Source organism: Siniperca chuatsi, linkage group LG9 (assembly GCF_020085105.1).
Source record: "Siniperca chuatsi isolate FFG_IHB_CAS linkage group LG9, ASM2008510v1, whole genome shotgun sequence".
Lineage (NCBI taxonomy): Eukaryota > Metazoa > Chordata > Actinopteri > Centrarchiformes > Sinipercidae > Siniperca > Siniperca chuatsi.
This window is the reverse complement of record NC_058050.1, coordinates 10,368,154-10,382,239: the sequence shown is the minus strand read 5'-3', so window position 1 is coordinate 10,382,239 and position 14,086 is coordinate 10,368,154. Positions and strand designations below refer to the sequence as shown.

The window sequence follows — 14,086 nt, the reverse complement described above, 5'->3', positions numbered from 1 at the left end:
TGTAGGCCGGGGCATCTCTGCAGCACTACAGTACTTTATTATAATTCTGTATGGCACACATTTTACCTTTTTATCAAAAACTTGCAGCTTCTGCGATTTGGATATTGCACCTGGCCATATTGTGATTTTGATAATATTTCAATTAATTGTGCAGCCTTACATGCCACTGACTTAAAGTGTCTATTGTGCAGAAACTAATGATTATTTTCATCATTGATTAATTTGCCAATTATTTTCTCGATTGATGGCTTGGTCTAAAATGTCAGAAATAGTGAAAAATGCCAGTTGCAATGTCGTTAAGCAATTGATGACATCACCTTGGGCTTGTTTTGTCCAATCAGCACTCTAAAATAATATATATTAGTATCACATTAGAAAAAGTAAATAACAAATCCTCAAAATTTAAATAGAGGCTGAATCTAGAGTGTTTTGACATTTTGCTTGAAAAATGACTTAAATGATTAATTGATTATTAAAATTGTTGTCAATTAATAGGGCTGGGTAATATGAAAATCTGTATCAAGATAAATCAACAGATTTACCTCTAAGGACAGTATTTGTACACTGAGGCTGTTTTCATGGTTTAGATTAGGGCTGCAAAAAACAATTATTTTCATCAGCAATTTGTCTCCCAATTATTTTCTCAATCAGTTAGCTGATAAGTAAATAAAATGTCAGAAAATAGTGAAAAATGTGCACCAAAGTCCAATGGGACATCTTCAAATAACATGTTTTCCATGACCAACAGTTCAAAACCTAGAAATATTCAGTTTAATCTTAAATCCTCACATTTCAGAAGCTGGCACCAATTAATGTGTGGTATTTTAGCTTGAAAAATGACTAATCAATCATCAAAATAGTTGCCAATTATTTTTCTGTCGATCGACTAATTGGTTAATCAAGTAATTTCAGCTCTAGTGTAGATCCATTGTTACAGCATACAGTGATATTTTAGACATTATTGTGCTTCCAACTTTGCAGCAACAGTTTGGGGAAGACCCTCTCCTGTTTCATCATGACAGTACCCCCATGCACAAAGCCAGGTCCATAAAAAATGGTTCTCTGAGTTTGTTGAGGAAATACTTGACTGGCCTACACGGATCCCTGACCTCAACTCCATCAAACACCTTGAACTGTTACACCGACTGCAAGCCAGGACTTATCACCTAACATCAGTGTCCGACCTCACTACTTGTGGCTGAAAGGGAGAAAATCCCTGCTGCTAGGCTCGAAAAATCTTGTGGAAAGCCTTCCTTGAAAAGTGGAGGCTGTTATAGCAGCATATTAATGTCCATGGCTTGGAAATGAAATTTTCCCCAATCTAATATGGGTAAAATGTTTCTGTGACTATGTACTTTTGGGCATGTATTGTATTTCCTTTCTCATGTTGGCTCATGTTATTATGTTAGTCTTGTTTACTCACAGTATGACCAGTTAATTACACTGGGCTGGTGGCTGATTGGTTGGTTGAACTTCTGGTTAGATGTCACTGTTTTTTTTAATTTATTTTTTTATTGAAAATTGTGACTGGGTTTTAGAGTAAGTCATTTAAAAGGACGAACGTACGAGAGCCAGACAAAAAAGTGTTTGTGTGTTTCAGTGAACAGGCCTGGCCTTTTGATGTTTCTATGGCAGCTGCAAACTAAGGCATGCTGTGGTTGCTATGACAATAATGGAGGGGGGTGATGTGTGTGTGTGTGTGTGTGTGTGAGAAGTGGTGTGTGGATGAGTGTGGGTATGCATGTTTGTTTCAGTCCAGCCATGTATGACAGAAACTCGTGGGTAAATCTGTTTGTGTGTATGTGTTTGTCCAACAAGGGGGTCTTTCACAGTCCTAGCCTATGGTGAGTTAAATGATACTCCTCACCACCCCAACCAGACCGCCCTTCTCTGCTCTCTCCAGGGATTCATCTCTGGGTCAGTGCTACCCTCTGCTGCCCTGGTTGTCATGGTTGCAACCTTAAGCGTCACCCGGGAAAATGCACAGAGGTGGGAGTGAGTCTCTGGCTTCAGTGACTTTTGGAGTTTGCCATGAATTATAACCCAGAGGCTCCAGGGGATGAAGCTGGCCGGCAGCGGCTGAAATATGGCTGCGGTTTTGTTTGCTGTGATATATGGAGGCAGCAGTGCTAGCCACGCTACACTGCTCTGGTTGCACTTTATTTCTCAGCACAGAAATTACTGTGCTTGTTTATGTAGGGAGAACGCAGGGCAGAGGTAATTACAGTATAATGGTGCATGGGGAGTTTAGCTGGTTGGGTGGAGATCAAGAGTTCATAGCAACGAACCTGAAGGCTGGTATTAATAAGGAAGAGGAGAACTGTGCTCGAGTACTTGAAGAGGCTGAAATGTGCAACAGATTCTTGTGGACAAGTCGAAACAAAGCGTGTGAATGCAGTTGTGGTCATGTTTTGGATCTGCTTGTTTTAAGATTTGAAAGGTACAATTGATTTTTGGGAAAATAAACATTACCTGAAGTAGAACTTGGAGATACATCAATACAATATCATATCCTGATAAGAGAGACTACATCATCTGGGATTTTGCTTTATATACTATGTGATTATGATTTCCTGGTCTGAAAAGCTACATTGCAGTAGAATAATTCAATTGTTCAACTGACTGTTCTGTGAAATGATGAATGAATACCTGATTTGTCATCATATCTAGATAACCCATAACCAGAAAACTCCAGTTAGGATTAGGAAAGCCTGAGTAATCACACACCAAATCATTATCATTTTGAGTAGGGCTGAATGTTGAAGCAAACAGTGTCTGTAGCATTGAGTATCAAAAATAGTCAACATTTGGAAGTTGGCTTGTTTACGTGTTCTTTGATAAGATATTTCCTCATCTAAATCCGGAAATTATTTTGATTAGCAATTAATCTGTTTTAGTTATGTTGATTAACTGTTAATTGTTTGGTCTATAAAATGTCAAACAATAATGAAAAAGGCCCATCACAATTTCCTAAAGCCCAAGGGGAAGTCTTCAAATGTCTTTTTTTGGCCAAGCAACAGTCTGAAATGCAAAGATATTCAGTTTACTCTAATTTCAGACAAGAAAAAGCAGAAGATTATCACATTTGAGAAGTGGGAACCAGAGAATGCTTGGCATTGTTGCTTGAAAAATGACTTAAATGATTAATCAATTATTAAAATAGTTGCAGATTATTTTTTCGTCGATTGACTAAATGGTCTATTGTTTCGGCTCTAGTGTCAAGTTGGCGCTGAATAGGCTTGTTTACTTTAATCTGATATGTCCTCATCTACAATAGAAAGATAGAGCAGAGCAAGTACTGTCTTGTAAGTGTATGACACTTGAATAAAAGTATTCATTAATTCATTCTAAATCAGGGAATCAGAATTCATTTTTAGACTGTTTTATTTAGACAAGGTTTTGTATGGCTGCTTGTGTTGGGACATTAAACGCTGGTGCACTGACGTTTAGGATATTTTGTTAAAAGAAGGATTTGGTGCAAACCCATGTTTATTCTTTAAACTAGGTTGTTGGAAAAAATTGTTTTGGTAATGAAATCAAAACACAGGTGTTGTATTGGCACCTGTATTGAAAGAAAATATATCTCAATCCTTGAGTACCAACAAAATTGTGTCTGTAGTATCAAAAATACTAAAGTATTAAAAGTTGGCATTGAATACTTGATGAAATTCTTTGTCTTGTTATCTTATTATGTGATATTTCCTAATTTAAATCAGAAAGCGTTGCTCATTTTAAAATCTATTTTATTTAGGCAAAGTTCTTGTATGGCTATTTGTGTTGATAACATTAAACTCTGATGCATTTACTGTAGACGTTTGGTATACTTTATTTAATTAGGGCTGCAACTAATATTTTCATTATAGATTAATCTGCTGATTTTTCTTACTGAATTAATTAATCATTTGGTCCATAAGATGTTAGAAAATAGTAACATCACAATTTCCTAGAGCCCAAGTTGACATATTCATATTACTTATTTTGCCAACAGTCCAAAAGATGTTCTGTTTACTATCAGACAAGAGAAAGAAGAAAAACAGCAAATATACACCTTTTGAGAAGCTGGAATTTTGGCATTTTGTCCTCGAAAAAATGACTTAATCAGCAACAATTTTGCTAAATAATTAATTGTTTACTTCTTTGTTCAACTGAGAAAAAGATGTTGGTTCCTATTGACTAAAAGGCATTTGCCACAAATCAGTTGTATTTTAGGTTTGAATCCAGCCTCAGTCTATCTCTAGTGTCATTTCTCTAAATAAGTCTTCTGTCATTTGTTGTACTAATTTTGCAAGACTTGTGATTACTTTTTCTTAAAGACTTGATGTCTCATTCTGGTTCAAAACTCTTCATCTATTCTAGCTTCTATTCTAGCTGCCTCTGTAGGACCTACTCACACTGGGCAGTCCTCTAGATAGAGACAAGTGTGTGTAAACAGCATATAAGTGATGTGGTGTTAGTGCTGTGTTCAGCACTATGATCCATATCTACAGAATGTGTCTGCCCACAGCTGTATAGAATGGGGAATAATATATATTTAAAAAAAAAAAAAAATAAATAAATAAATAAATAAATAAATAAATATAAATATATATATATATATATAAAGTATACCACACCACCACTGACTGATCCACCATGCTGCTGCAGTGCCTTTATGTAAGCTCAGCGAAGTACACCATCAGCACTATTATCTGGTCTCATGCTGCCAAGCTTATGGCTGAATAATATTAAGAATGGAAAGGTTTTTTTCCGTCTTCTCCACCTCTCTCCCTTATTAATGTGCTCAGTAGCCCCTTAATTTCCTCTCTGTTTACCCTCTCTAGAAGTTTACCCTCTTGGTTCTAGCTCCCTCCTTTCCTTCCTTTTTCAAATTTTTTTTCTTGTATCCAGACCTCTTCTTTTACTTCTCTTCCACCTCTTCTTTACCTTTTCTGAAACTCTGCCCCTGTGTTTCAACTCTCTCTCTTTATTGCCATGTTTATGTCCTCTCCAACTTTTATTTTCCTTTCTTCTCTTCCTTACGGCTCCCCTTCCCTCTTCTCCATCTTTTACTTCTGTATGCCACAACCTCTCCCTTTTTAGCCACACTAGTGGTGTGGCTTTTCGGGATGTCAGTGTTGGTCTGTCGTTGTGTCGGCCATTCACTTCACCATTTTGGCCCAGACTGAAATATCTCAACATCTATAGGATGGATTCATGTTACATTTTGGTGCCCAGAGAATGAATCCTAATAACTTTGTTGCTCCCCTGACTTTTCCTTTAGCGCCAGCAGGTCAAAGTTATCCTGTGCAATATCTCAACATCTAACATGAATTGGCACAGAAGTTTGCACAATAACTGCTACTGACTTTGGTGATCGCTAGACTTTTCCTCGAGCGCCACCATGAGGCTGACATTTGTGGTTTTGAGTGAAATGTCTCGACAACTATTGGATGGATTGACATGAAATTTGGTACAGACATATTCCTTTCAGGATGAATTGAAATAACTTTTGTCATCCCTTGACTTTTCACCAAACACCATCATCAGGGGCCAATTTCGGAAAGATAGACTTTAACTACATATGGCTTATATCAAACTAATAGTCAGACATGTACATTCATCCATTGCACAAAGCTATTTATTTCTTGACTATTTTAAGTAAGACCTTCCTTTCTTTTAGCTTGCTCCACATTGTTAGCAAACCACAAATTACGAATCGTGTTTTTCTCTTTTTTTGTCATTTGGCGCCATTGGTTAGCAGGTGTCACTGATTGTTACCATGGAAACATGGGACTTATCTCTGAGTTAGCCTGAGGGTAGGGTGACTAACGTTTTAGGATTTATTTTTTTGAAACTGTCTAACTTGCATTAGACTAAGAGCAAAATTAAGGCCTAACACTGCTGTGGCTAAGTACAGCCTCACAGAGCTGTTAGCACGGCCATAGGCTTTTAATCTTCTTTTCACCCTGCTTCATCCATGTTAATTGTTTTGTTTTGTTTTTTGTGTCACCTTTTTCCCTCTCTCTTCTGTTTTTGACTCCAGGACTGGGTTTTCCTCACTCGCTTCTGCTTTCTCACCGACTTTGGACGTCTGGACTTCCGGTTCCGCTATCCAAAGGTAGGATGACTTACTGTAGCTGTGTGTGATTGCATTATGCATTTGTTTTACATTTATTATTTTCAATCAATTTTCCACATTGCCTTAGCTTGCCCACACTTTCTTCTCTGGCAACATAAGTGTTTTACTTTTCTTCTTTCTCCATCCTTTCTTTCTCTATTTTAGTATCTTCCTCTCAACTAGTTCTCTCTCTCTTTCTTTCCTCTTACCTCATCTAAACCGATGCCATCGCTCTTTCTCTCCTCTCTCCTTCCTCCGGCTGTTCCTGCTGTACCCACCTCATCCTCTTTTTGCTCTCCCCCTCTCTCTTTCTATGCATCTGTTTTGTTCTTCCGCTCTGTCTTCTTTTACCCATTCCTTGCTTTACTGTTGTAGCCTGCAGACTTTAGAAACGTTTTTTGTCGTGTAAATCTCAAACCGTCTCATGGCCTCCTCTCTGATATATGCACTCTCTATTTTCTCTCTCTGTGCAGTCTCGCTGCTGTCAGAACATATTGCTCTACTTTGATGACAGTTCTCAGTGGCCAGCTGTGTACAAGAGGCCTGAAAAGGTGAGATACTGACGCCCTCTGCATCATGTCTTTCGCCAAGCCATCATTAAAGAGAAATACAGCTCCATTTACTAATTTGCATGTCACTGTTATAAGGAAAAAGCCCCGTGACTCCAGTTTAGTTAATTTTCACATTTTAACTTGAGCTAAAGGATCACACGCTGCTCATGCTGCTCAGAATAAAACAAAGCTGTCTTTCTCAATTCTTGAAAGGCTTTTCAAGGATTTATTATTGATGATATATGCAGTGATCAAGGACGGTACAATCCATATTTGTGAACACAACGTGAGACAGCAGATAGTTCTGCCTGAACTAAAGCTGCTCCATAGAAAATGACAGCAGGAAGATTTTCTACAGAAAAATGTCTATTTTCTGCTAAGCAAACCGGTAGTACTGCCATTTACAGAAAAGTATTTGGACAATGACACATTTTTGTTGTTTTGGCCCAGTACTTGAACACATTACATCTTAAATAAAACAATGATTGACAGGGTAAAGTGCATACTATCAGCCTTGATTTAAGGATATTTACATCCATATTGGGCGAACATTTTAGGAAATACAACCCTGTCTTTGTACCGCTGCACTGTTCAAGATTAGGGGAGTTGATGTATAAAAAAGGGCTATGATTCATATTGATATTGTTCACCCAACAATATCATTGGGTGAACAATAATTGAACATCCTTAAAACTGAAAGTCAGCACTTCAGCCTCGTAGTCGTGGTTTTATTTCAAATCCAATCTGCTTGAGTACAGAGCCAAAACAATAGAAAATGCATCTCCACATACACACAGACTACACTGTATGCATTTTGAGTAATTCCTATTTTGGTGGGGTCGCAAACTTATTCTCCCATCCACGGTCTATGCAGTGTACATTTAACATCTGGTTGATTGCATAATTTTAAGTCTTAGGTCTGAGATCTTTGGCTTTTAGAGAGAGTGGATTCATGTAATACAGGCCTGAGCTATAGGGGTAGCATGCATGAATCCTTAATCTGTGTTGTATATGCCACAGTCAGCTTGTAGTATGAGTTATAACACGATACAGTTTATAAAATCAACATTTCACAACCATTTACTGTACTAATTTTAAAGCTGTGCTTAACCAGCCTGGTGTTATTTTATCAACACACGGCACCTGATATAACTGTTTGTACAGTTATTAGGGTTATCAAGTGTTTTGTGAACAATATAGCAAAATCCATGATAAAATGGTCTAACACTGTAAGAAAAAAGAACAATAATGACCAAATACCTTTTGGGCATTTCTTGGCCCCCATATTCTTCTTGCGGACATCTTTTGATACCCAGATGTGACATTATGTTGAGATATTTCCAGCACAGCTACAAACGGCACACCATTTCTCAGCTCTCAGACAGATTTTGGTGTCATTTTCCCAGAATCAAATAGTATGGCCTTCATTCTACACTCACCATTTCGCACTAATATGCAGCAGTCACACAGGGAGAAATCCATCACAGAAAAGACCAAAAATATCAGTTTTAATTCCACTCACAGCAGCTTCAATAGACCAGAAGGCAATGCAGCCATAATTTCAGTTACATTTTGATTAAACACACATTGCATTTTCGGGACTGGAAAAATGGTCTCTTATGCTTTCACTGCTGCTCTGTTATTACTTACTTACTTACTTACTGCAACAAGTTTGGGCACTTCTTCTGAGCTTTATTGAAAAATATTTTGCGAATGTGTGAAAATAGAAATAGATGAGAAAGGCTGAGGGTAAGTAGATACAGCAGAAATTTCAGTTAGGGCAGTTTTGATTGTTTTGAACATTGCTCCTATTTCGTGTCTTGTCCTGTCAGAACTGCTACCAGAAGGAGGCAGTGCTGAGGCCTGAGAACAACCAGGTCATCAACCTCACAACACGCTACACCTGGTCAGGCTGTGTGGTAAGAACACACACACACAAAAAAAAAAAAAAAAAAAAAAAAATATATATATACAGACAATTGAACTGAGCGTCCCAGAGAATCCCACAGAATCTAATGCAGGGATGCTGTTCTGTAACTAAAGTTGACATCTGACCTCTCTGTGTTGTGATTTATGTGTTACAGAGAATCACATTATCTTTTTCTATCACCAGACAGTTGAACTTATTTTCGTCTTTCCTGTTGCATATTCTTTTGTAATGCAAAGAAGGATCATAAATATGTAGGGGGGAGAGAGAGAGAATGGCCTGTAATGTGTTTTCATAACATTTTACTGATTCACACATTTCCATTGTTGATGATGCATCCCAGTCAACCAGAAAAGGTTATTTCTCTTCTGTAACACCTTTTTTAAAAAAAAATAAAAAAATCCTTTTGTTTCCTTTTTCAATAAACAACACAACATGTTTGTTTATCACATTAGGAAGTGTGATTGCCAGCGTGACTCTGTTGTTGTGGTGGTTAGTGGCTCTTGTTGCCACATTTCAGGCTATATTGAGGTGTGAAATCTGTTTATATCTTGATATATCAGGCTCCCACTCTACTGTGATAATTCAGTCTGTCTCTGAGGTAAAATGCGCTGCCTTTTCGGATAATGACAGCCCCCTCCCCCCCATTGCATTTCTTCTTCTATCTCTCTCTCAGGTGGAGGGAGAAGGGAACGAGGAAGTTCTGAGCTGTGTGGGCGGCCGTAGTTTCCGCTCAGTGAGGGAGAGATGGTGGTACATCGCTCTCAGCAAGTGTGGGGTAAGCACTGACCTGATGCCCCCTGACCCCCCTGGCTCTTCCTCTCTACAAATACAGGTGTTGGGCAGGCGGTTGCGATGGCGACGCACTGGGGCTCGCGCAAACATACCCGTGAAGTCACTGTGTTTGTTTTCTGGTGATCTTCGGATAATCAAACGTCATCACTGTCATCATCATCATGTATGCCTCAAGATTACTCTTTAGGGGGATAATCTGTACTTTCTTAGATATCTATAAATTTATTGAAAGTCAGCTTTTTTTTAAATGCCCAAGGAAGAGCTATTTTAACATTTTAAATCGTAGTTTTAAGTTTTTGCAGTCAAACAAAACACAGCAGCATCAGATATTAAAATGGAAAAGCTCAGGCGAAAATATACCCAGCCCACCCTGAGGAAGGCTCTGTGAAACCCAGGATGTTTTAAGGCTACTTTTTGTGCTGCCTCCCTTTTTTAAATTTTAAATCAACTTGAGCATAACTTTTGTCCCAGTATATACTTTCCCATTTGAGCATTTTGCACAATGCTACAATTCTAAAAGTAAAATAATCTAAATATGCAAAAAAAGGAAATTTAACCCTGTGATTTACAGTCGTTATCAGAGAGAGAGAGAAAGAGAGATACTCTTACACTAAGTATTATCAAATGCTTTTGCATGTTGAAGACCACCATACCTGATCCCAAATGTAATATAGCTTATAACAATACTTTCTGGCCAAAATGCCCCTTACCCTACTCTCTTCATATGTTTCAGCTGATCCTGAATCTGTGCATCTCTTTGGATTGCCTCTGGACACTGTGAAGCACTTATCTCTCTCCCATGCTACAGGGCTTTGTGCAACAAAGACTCTTAATGTGTGACTCTCTGCTTAAACTGTGCTAAACATGCCTTACAAGAGCTCCGCTGTAGCCTATTGATTAGTTAGCTTCAGGGACTTTTAAGCATTGTGTTGTTTTATAATAGGACTCAGTGTTGTGTTAATGGTGTACCAGGAGAAAAAGAGCAAAATGGTAGCTGCAGTGTGTTGTTTGTTGATGCGAGTCTGGACTGGGGCACTCGATGAAGAAATCATGAATCTGTATAATGATAGCTCTGTTCAGTGATGATACATCCTCCTACACCTAGGGCTTCAGTCAAGGACACATCCCAGGAATAGGTGTGTTGTTGTTGGTTTTTTAGGTTTGCAGTGTTTTCATGTTTGTGAAAGTGTGGGAGGAAAATGGTGAAATTGAATAAGTAAGATATCTGCTGATCACTGAATGTCTGCCTGCCTATCAGTGTCATACTCTGGGTTACATCAGTGTCATGCTCCTGGACATGATTCTGTGTGTATTTGTGTGTGTGAGAGAAATGTTTTTTGTGGGTTTGTTTTTGTGCTGTCAGTTGAGAGCGCTGGCTGCAGAGGGATATGATTAGAACGGATGCTTCCCGCAAATGTTGTTTAGTGTCACGCCAGCATCCGCTGATAGACGCGCTGCCTAATGCTGTTGGCCTAAAATATAAAAGCTTGTCTCCACTCCTGGGGACATATGCACACCGCGCCCCACAGCCAATTTCCACCCCTCGTCTCCCGCCGCTCGCCTTCTCGCCTCCTTTTTGCTTTCACACCTCTCCGTCTTTCCTACCTCTGTCGCTCACAATTTTTGGCTACGCACCTGCTCACTCTTTCAACTCTGTCACCAAGCTGTGATGCATTCCATGCCATTTCATATCTATTTACCTCTCTGTCTCCTGCTCCTCTCTGTCAGCCTGTCTCTAATTGTGTTTTTCCTCTCCATCTTGCCATCTCACTGGTCTCATTTCTTCTTTGGCTCTCGCTCGTTCCATGTATTTTTCTGTGCACTCTCACTTTTATGCTTTTTGCTACTACATATTTTCCTCTCCTTGTCCCTGTTTCTTTCTTATCCAGCTCTCCTTTCATGTACTTTCCATCTCAGTCTTTACCTGAGCTGAAGTGGGTTTAAATCTATATCAGCTCATAAGCTCTTAAAATCTACTCTCAAACCCCAGATGTACTCGCCTGCACGAAATGGTAAAATGTGAGGTTGATCGTTATTCAACATTTCCAGGCAATTTCACTTGATTAATTATAGCAGGAAACTGCAAGGCTACAAATAATCATTATTTCATCAGGAGAAAAAAAAGATGTCGTTATAAATAAAATTCAGGTCATCACAAATTACAGAGCAGAGGACCTCTGGCAGTCAGGATGAAGGCTTTTCAGACAAGTAAACTGCCAGAGTAACCAAAATTCACTAAAATTAGCAGGCTTGAATGTTATATTTCTTTGCATGAATAGCATTTCACTTAATAATTTATAGTCTCAAACTTTTAAAAGCTTTTCTTGTCATACATACATCATACTGTACAGTCCAGCTCTAATTGCATCTGTATAGCGGTGTACAGCTACAAAGTTTTGAGAAGCTAAATAACACTTTTTCTCTGGTATTACCTTTTTTTGATGAGTTACAGTGATATAACTCGTTAAGTAGAACTAATTCTACCATTACTTGAAAATAAACCGAAAAAAGAACAACTTAATAACATGGCTTCATTGCTTTCCATCGACCCCAGCAGCTGTTGTCTGAGTATTAGGCGTTTATCCTTGTGGACTATGAAACAGAAGTGGAGAAATGGAAAGCTTTGAATGGCTGTAATCAACCTCTGCTTTATTATGCTGAGGAGAACTGCTGTTAATGAAACAAAATTACCTCAGTAGGAAGCCAAGGAAGCACTGAAATTAGACTGGTTGTTAATGGGTGCAGGCCACTAAAATGGCCAAAATTTCTCAGCTGTTTACTTGGCCAGGTGACTCATCGTTATAGAAAAAACAGTGTAGCAACACGCCCGCATCTGCTGTATTTTGTCCAGATCTCATTTAAAAAAAATGTAAACTATATCTCTCATAAAGATTTGCAACACAGATATGAGGACCCTTCTTCAGTATGTGACTTTCTTTGCCAGATGGGGAGCCAGTTTGGCCTTAAAACATTGCACCACTTTAATGTAATAAGAAATAATAACAGAGGTATTTGACAGTGTTGTGAGTCTTTTGGGAGAGATATCCACCTTTTCTAGGAAGTGAACAGTCCTGATGATTTGTAGATCGTGTTGCTCACAGTGTGAACACAGTGCAATACGTAAAAATGTGATTCTGCTAGAATATTTGTACCATATATTATTTGTATGTCAAATATATTCATATATTTTGTCAGGGCTGCAACTAACAATTATTTTCATTATCTGCTACAGTTATTAACAATCTGGTGATTATTTTCTTGATTCATTGATTATTTGTTTTGTCTTCATGTCAGACTATAGTCAGCCGTACACTATATGGCCAAAAGTATGCGGACAGCGGTGCACTACTGGTCTGTTTTTCATGTTTTGGGCCCCTTAGTTCAAATTAAGGGAAATCTTATTGCTACAGCTTACAGTGGTGTTTTAGACGATTACCTATTGATTTCTTACAACAATTTGGGGAAGGCCCATTCCTCCTTCAACATGACAATGCCGCCATGTCCAAAGCGAGGTCCATAAAGAAATGGTTTTCTGAGTTTGTTGTTGAAGAATTTGACTGGCCTGCACAGAGCTCTGACCTCAACCCCATCGAACAATTTTAGGATGAATTGACATTAAAAACTGTAGGTGTGGAGTTTGAAAGGCATTCTTGGAAATGTAGGATCTAGTGTTTTTAGAGCTTGACTCATACTAGTGACTAAAAAGTCAGGATATCTGCTTCTTCAATTTTGACCATTATTTTGGAAATTATTAATTAAATGCCCGTGGTTTGGGAATGACATGTTAAACAGTCACATAAGAATGTAATGTTTGGGTGTCTGCATACTTTGTTCAGATGTCCAGTGTGCATAACTGAATTTTCTGAGAAACACTTAGATAGGTGCCCTAAACTGTAAGCTATAACCAAACACTTAATGTTCCAGAGACGAGATCCACACTGTCAAAAGACTCTCACAAGTCCCTTTTTAAATGCGGTTATCAGCAGCCCAGGGGAGCACAAGATGTACAAGACTGCACAAGTGTTTGGGTGAAAACACCTTCAGTGTGTGATATATCAGTACAGTATATCAGAAGTGGATGCCTTTTACGCCTGAAACCAACAAGCAACCCCCAAAATCATCCTGTGACTCTGTGACTCCCTCAGTCCCACAGAGAGAGAATCCCTGCTGTGTGAAGTGCTACTTCTTCCCTCATCTATCCTTTCTCTCCTGCATCCATCCCTCTTTCCCTCTTTACATTTGCTCCTGTTTCTTCATTCTGCCTTTCTCCGTACCTGTTTTTTTTTTTTACTTTCTCCCTCTATACATCTATCACTCTCTTTATCTCTGTCTCCTTGCTCTTTGTGTCTGTATTGATTTTGTGGCAGTGCACGCTCCACGCTTCTCGCCCTTTTTGATGGAGGGAGTGAGATGGAGTCTCAGGCTGCCAAATGAAATCAAAGTCTTTTTTCCTCCCTCTCTCTATTCCCTCGCTCCAACGCAAATAGCGCGAACTCCATCGGCTTTGAACTTGTGTGTGTGAAATGAGCTCTCTGTGCTCTGATTGTCAACCCATCTTTGTCCCCCACCTCTCTTGTTCTCTGCTCCCCATCTCTCTTTTTTCTCACCTCCCAAATTCACTTCAGTTTGACACTTTTTATTTGTGTGACTGCCAAAAATTAACATCATTCCGACTGTGGTTCACCACACAGGTACGTACCATTCCACGGTATTTCT

General features: G+C 38.8%; 1 protein-coding gene across 1 annotated transcript in view; it reads left to right on the top strand.

Moving 5' to 3' along the window:
• tmem145 (transmembrane protein 145) overlaps positions 1 to 14,086 on the top strand; it is a 39,460-nt gene that overhangs the window by 6,263 nt on the left and 19,111 nt on the right. The window contains exons 2-5 of the mRNA XM_044208766.1: positions 6,023 to 6,097; positions 6,571 to 6,648; positions 8,481 to 8,567; positions 9,252 to 9,353. Of these exons, the coding sequence (XP_044064701.1) occupies positions 6,023 to 6,097; positions 6,571 to 6,648; positions 8,481 to 8,567; positions 9,252 to 9,353 (342 nt within the window). The remainder of the gene's footprint in view (positions 1 to 6,022; positions 6,098 to 6,570; positions 6,649 to 8,480; positions 8,568 to 9,251; positions 9,354 to 14,086) is intronic.